The sequence below is a fragment of the Gavialis gangeticus genome, unplaced genomic scaffold, assembly GCF_001723915.1.
Source record: "Gavialis gangeticus isolate Ggan-Ray unplaced genomic scaffold, GavGan_comp1, whole genome shotgun sequence".
In the NCBI taxonomy this organism is placed as follows: Eukaryota; Metazoa; Chordata; order Crocodylia; family Gavialidae; genus Gavialis; species Gavialis gangeticus.
The window spans coordinates 46268903-46275396 of NW_017729032.1; the positions used below are offsets into that span (position 1 = coordinate 46268903).

Consider the following 6494-nt stretch of genomic DNA (forward strand, 5'->3'; position numbering starts at 1 on the left):
GTCGGTCGCGGAAGGGGGCGTGGCCAGGCGCCACCCCGCCCCTTCCCCGGCCGGCCTCGCGCGCTACAGCAACCGCCAGCGGGGGGAAGGGACGCCATGGATGAGGACCCGGAGCTGGAGCGGTGGGAGACGGCGCAGGGGGCGGGCGGGCGCAGGCCTTGCTCCTGCTGGTGCGGGTCCCCTTCCCCTTCCTCTTCCCCGTGTGGCCCGCCGCGGACGCAGGGCCTGCTGCAGCTCGGGGCCGGCGGCTCTGCGGCCTGTGCCGCCTGGCGAGGCCGGAGCCAGTGAGGCCTCCTGTCTGTGTCTTCCGCAGACCAGCGAAGCCTGCTAGGCGCGGGCCCGGCCGAGCGGGGAGGGCACGAGGAGAGGCGGAGGTTCCCTCAGGGGAGTGCGGGCCGCGTCTGCCCTAGGTTGCTCCTGTCGCCCTTGCAGGCTCTGGGCTAGGCCCTGCCGTGCCCCGCACTCCCTGGTCCTGGTGCCCTTTGCTTTCCTCCCACAATTTGTCCAGCCCGTTTGTGAATGCAGCTGGACCCTCGGCTTCCTCTGCGTGTGGGGGCGGCAGGTTCCTGCTTGCATGACTTGCTGTGTGAAAAGAAACTTGGTTTAGTTAGTTTTAAGGTCATGACCTGCTAGCTTCATTTTGTGACTGTCTAATTCCTGGCTCTGGAAAGTCGATGATCAGCCCCTGGTACTGTCTGTTTACTGTTTTGTAAACCCTTCTCATGCCCCCTGCCACAACCATCTCTTTTCTAAACTGAATAGGCCTAGGCTCTGTAGTCTCTCCCCTTGGGAGAGCCTTTCCAGACACTATCTTTATTGCCCTTCTCTGGGCCATCTCTACTTCTGCCTCTGTTTTAAGGTGTGAAAACCAGAACTGGGCACTGCATTCAAGGTGTAGATGCACCACAGTTTTATAAAGCGCCATAAGGACACTTTCTGCTTTGTTTACAATTCCCTTCTTAATAATCCCTCGCATTTTGTCTGCCTTCTTGACGGCACCAAGCTGATGTTTTTATTCAGCTGTCCACAGTGAAAGAAAATGTTCTGCCCTGTCTTGGTCTTTGCAGTAGAAAAATTGCTCTGTTGTTTTTTGTAATCAAAAAAAGAATGCAGACATAAGCATTGGCGTTTTCTGAGAGGTTCTTTGCGTTTAAAAAGCTTGAAAGGTGCTGCTTTAGATGTCCTGATCCTAAAAGTGAATTCACTGTAGGCAGTCTGCCTGTTATCTATCCTGCTGCATTCTGGAGAGCAGTGTATTGGAGACGGCATTCAGGTTTTTAATGAGAAAAAGATATTGCTTAATTCTGAACTTGACTGTAGAAGTGACCTGTTACCTGGAGGGCTGTTTCACTCCACCTGTTTCACTCCCCATAGGGAATTGTGATTCCCTGGCTTGGCTATGATTTAGGCACCTATTGAATTCAGGATTTTCAAGGAAACTGCAAATTCAGTTGGTCCCCATGAAAAAGCATAGGGACTGAGAAAAGGTACAAAATCAGCAGCAAGTTGGGTGGGGTGGGGTGGAGGGGAGGGCAGCTGGTTTTCTGGCAAAACCAGAAAAGGGCAGGAAGCCCTGGCATCCTGAAGGGGAGGGCAGGGGGAATTTTTGCAGTGGAGTGCAGTGGGCTGCTGCCCCCCACATGCCTCTGATTGACTGAGGGGGCCCTGGAAGTCCTGCCGCTCCTGGAGATTAGCAGATTGCCATCTGTCAATTTTCAGGAGCAAGAGGACTTCCAGGGCCACTTGGCCAATCAGAGGAATGCGGGGTGGAGGGCAGAACTGCAAAAATGGCACCTGGCCCTGCACTTGAACTGCAAAATCAGGGAACAGCTGCTACACATTCAGTAGGTCCCTAGCTATTATCTACCCCCGCTTCCCTCCATCCATCCTCTATCTTGTATTCGTGTTAGTTTGAAGTCAGGCAGAAGGCAAGGTAGATTTGCACTCTGTCGACTAACTGTTGTAGTCTGTAAGGTACAAATCTACTCTGCCTTTTGTATTCAAATCACTCTCTCTATTTTACATAGACGGCTGTGTGCATGTCCTTTCACGGCACCTAATGAAGTATGCTCAATCTTATGAAAGCTTATGCATCTTTGATGTAATTAGCTCTACTCTGCCATCTACCTGACTTAACATTAACATGTCTAAATACAGGTACCTCTCTGTGATCTAGCAAAATAACACAACCACCAAAGGTGAGAGAGGTATGCGCAGGAGACTAGTCTTCGCAATATTATTCTTGAGGTGTCTATGAAGAAACATCTGTGCATTAAGAATACAGCGTAGAGATGGATTTTTAGTCCATTGAGGAAATGTACTCCTGTACAATGGATAAATAAAAATCAAACCTCCATACAGAATGAAGAAAAACAGGGAAAGGATATCTTCTCTGTTCACTGTAAAATACTAGTGATGCATACTGATAGCAGTTCTAGTCAAGTTTTGGAAATCTAGATTGATCATAATGCAGATTGAAAATAAGCTTTGGGTTTTTTAGTTCAAATAAAAAAAAGCCTGACTTTTTATTGATGGATGTGCTTAGTGACAGATAGATAGTTAATGTCACCCTGTCATTGTGTTGTGGCAAAATTGACTGCAGTCATTTCATCAGAGAATAAAGTGACTGCTATTCTGCATTTGGTTGGGATGCGATATTCATTCTGCTTTGCATATTGTATTATGGCATTTCCAAGAGACTGCATTGAATATAAATGTATGTTCATTTATTTGACTGTCCAATCATAATAGGTCTCTTAATTTTTGGTTTGGAAACAGCCTTCATGTGCTTACCTCCTTGGTGAATCTTGTTGGCATTACACTCTTTATTGTGAGATTGCCTGGGAAGAAAGACTATATAGTTTACAGCAAGTTATCAACATTACAGCTATGCAGAGTATGATAGAATCATATCTGAGATGACACTCTAGTGATATTCCTATTAACAATCATAAAACAATTGCAGCTTGGGCCGGGGCAATGCAGGCTTCCTTCACTGCCCCGTGAGCGCAACTTGCACTTGAAGGACCTGCCTTCGTGATTCCATTATAGAAAATAACTTGTTGCTCTGACTGTCTACCTGCAATACATACAGTAGTATAGGTGGGAGAAAGTTAATAGAGTTGTGGTGATAGCTCCGAGAGGTTAAGCAACAAAGAGAATTTATTGATCCATTGAGCTTTATAGTTCTTCAGTAAGACTTTTCTCTCTTGTGATTTTGAAAAAAAATAGGTTTGAAATGTCAAACTGTACATATGGATAAAAAATACATTATAGTGATATAGAAACCTTAATAGTCTGAGTTTGGGATGGCTGTAGTATTTAGCAGTAGTGGGTACAAGTTGCATCATCTTGAATTCTGTTTTGTATGCCACATATGTTATAGAAAAGCTGTTCTACGAATGTTTTGAAAGAGTATTTTAAATATTTTCTACCTTTGAAGCCAGGTGGCTTAGAGTCCAACTGCATAATTTCTAAAATGAATTAATCATGTGTTTCTTCAATATCTATAAATATTAATTTAAGTCTGTGATACGCACTTCTCTTGGGTCTAGGGTAAATGATGAATCCTGTTGGGAAACTGGAAATCTCAATGTGAGGAGAAGGAAGGGAGGGAGCAAAGAGTTCTGATTGTTTGTCCACAGGCAGTTAAGTTTTCGGTCTGGTGTTTTGATGAGAAAACTTAATTGTTCCAATTTTCTGGTTGTGATCTCATTCAAGCAAATTCAGTTGAAATAGTGTCGCTGCTGTGGTCACCTAAGGATAGTTTTCTACGTTCTGCTTGTTCTGTTCTGTTCTGTTCTATTGTGCCAGGTTTTATCTTTTTTTATTTTCCTGTTGTTTTGTCTGATTCTCAGTTGGTCTCGTTATTTTGCTCATTTTAACGTAAATTAAAGTTCCACTGTCACCACTAAAGCTGGATGCTGAATTGTGCACTTCTTGTTATGAGACTGTTGTGCACAGTTTAAAGCAATAAAAGCTGGAAAGACAACAGTCGGTGCCCCAGGTAGTAACTAATTCAGATTTCCCATTCACCTCTGCCACTATCTGTAGCAAAGATCGGGTGAATTTCCCCATCCTTTTCCCCCAGTAAATCTTTTTTGCTGAAAATTACAGCCTGGCATTTCTCCATGAACATTTGGCTGTTAATTGCATAGGAGAAAATCAAGAATATAAATCTGAAACCTTTCACTTCCTTGTTAAGATACTAGCCCAAATTCAAATATAATGTAATGCAGGGGTGGGCAAAATGGTCTGGCGGGCTGGATGTGGCCTGCCAGGCCATTCTCTCTGGCCCGTGGGTCCCCTAAAAAAATTAGAAAATTAATATTTATCTGCCCCTGGCTGCAGCCCTCGGTGGTTTACCAAAACTCAGTAAGTGGCCCTCTGCCCAAAGTAATTGCCCACCCCTGATGAATAATTCAAGTTTAAGTTACGTTCCAAGGGATCTTGAGTAGATGGTTATAAAGCAATTAATATGAGGTGCCATTTCTGAGTAAAGTAGCAGGACGGCTATCTTACACTCTTCTATACTTGTTCTTTACCATATCCTACTCTTCACCCCCTTTACCACCAGTTTTGTCCCTAGCATAAAAAATTGAATTCTAAAAAAAATAAAATAAAGTAAAATCACCTGGACTTAAGATCTTGCATTGGGTCTTATAACACAACAACAAATATATGATCTTCTGGGAATACTATCACTTATTAGGATGGTCTTCCAAGCCTAATTTGGGGATTCCTCTATTGGGAAATTGCTTGGTGTCCTAACAAATTAAGGCCCTTATCTGCAATAAACCCTTTTTTGATTGTAAAAGCAATAGGATGAAGTTTTGAGAATGGAGTCTAACTTGCAATGTACATGTTTAATTTTAAATAATAATTCTTTAAGGTATAAAAATCATATGTTAGAGTAGAAGCATAGTTTTAGTCATTAAAACCAATGGGGAAAAAGCCCTTAATATTGGCCTAGAAATCACAGGATCACTCTGTAGGTAACCTTGCCAATGTTACATACCAAGTCATCATATATAGAGATGAAGAATATTTGGAAGGTCAGAATTTGAGCATGGCCATAGGTGTGAAGTCCCTATTAATCAGGCTGCAGGTGGAATTAGTATTCAGTATTTTTTTTTAACATTCTTTTAAAATGGGGGTTGTTTGTCACAGCCCCCAAACTCTGATTATGGCTATTCAGACATGATAGAAATCATAATCAAAGAAAAGGCAAGGATTCTTGGTATTATGTTGTACTGGAACAGCTATGTAGTGGGCCGGTAAAAGATAACAACAAAATATCCTTGCGTCTCATTTCCTAGACTATTGTGACTGCAGCATCACTCCATCCCTACTTTACTTCCATAAGATTCTTGTGTGGTGGTGTGCATGGGTTTGGTTTTTTTTAATCCTGATTCAGGCTCCATTTTTTTTTACATTTGATTCCATCAGTTTCCATAAGAATGTTTTTGATTTCATATTGTGTCGTGATTTTTCTTGTTAATATTTTTGATTCTCAGGTATCTATTTTTTCCTGCTGACTCCAGAACTGACAGTTTTAAGACTACTCATTACATGGCCAGATTTTCAAATCAGATGTCAGAATTCTTGGATGTGTTCAAAACAACTATCTTCATTTCCAGTTGCCCTCATGTAGCATAGAATATATAGCCCTATCATCCTGAGTTCTGCTATGGTTAAAAAATACAGGCTAGATCTTGGTCAGTATTTGAATTCATCTAGAGTGCAGGTGGGAAGTGGTTTGGGTGATCCAATAATGAAAATATTTCTGCAAATATCAAGCTAATACTACAGTTGATGCTGGGGAACATAGTATCTCAGCAGCAGAGTTTTTCAGAAGACAGACCAATTGTTCTGATCATATCTGGTCATTGTTCCTTTGTTCCTGGATGAAACATCTCATTGTGCAGGATACTGCCCTCATTGTTTTTTTTTGTTTGTTTTGTTTTGTTTTTTGTTTGCTTGCTTGTTTGTTTGTTTTTGCAAAAATCTGACTAGGGCATTTCACCCTGTCCAGCTGCATTGCAGCCATGGAACAATTCCTATGTGGTGTTATCCACTTAATTTACTTTAAGACCCTCTCTGATGAAAGGTGCTATTATAGGAGCTAGCAGCAACACCTGTAATTAGTAACCTAATTGCCTCCCTTCCCAGTCGCCAGTTGCTTAACAGTTTGCCAAACACAAACATTCAGACTAATTTTTTGTGTGTAGCAAGCTAAATATTTTAGGAAGTTTTGCTTTACTTCATAGCATCAACATGCTTTTAGCAATCTATTTTGCATCATATAAATGAAAGTTTGAGAGGTTCTTTACCTGATACATTTGCTTGATGATAATGAAGAATAAATACAGAGCCAAAATTTAGTCTTTCACAAATATAATTAGACTCCAAACTATTCTTTCTTGTAAAGATAAAAATATGTTTTGTTACTTGCTTTCATTGCAGGGTTTGTTTGGTTTTTTTGGGGGGGCGGG

The 6494-nt window shown here is 42.0% G+C and overlaps 1 protein-coding gene across 2 annotated transcripts in view; it reads left to right on the top strand.

Annotated features, from left to right (window-relative positions):
* Positions 1 to 14: 14 nt before the first annotated feature.
* The window catches only part of POLR1D (RNA polymerase I subunit D), a 20382-nt gene continuing 13902 nt past the window's right edge, over positions 15 to 6494 (top strand). Inside the window, exon 1 of one of the 2 annotated variants that reach the window (XM_019525292.1) lies at positions 15 to 122. In XM_019525292.1, the coding sequence (XP_019380837.1) occupies positions 97 to 122 (26 nt within the window). In that variant the 5' untranslated portion in view covers positions 15 to 96. The remainder of the gene's footprint in view (positions 123 to 6494) is intronic. The other variant, XM_019525294.1, reaches the window with a different exon arrangement.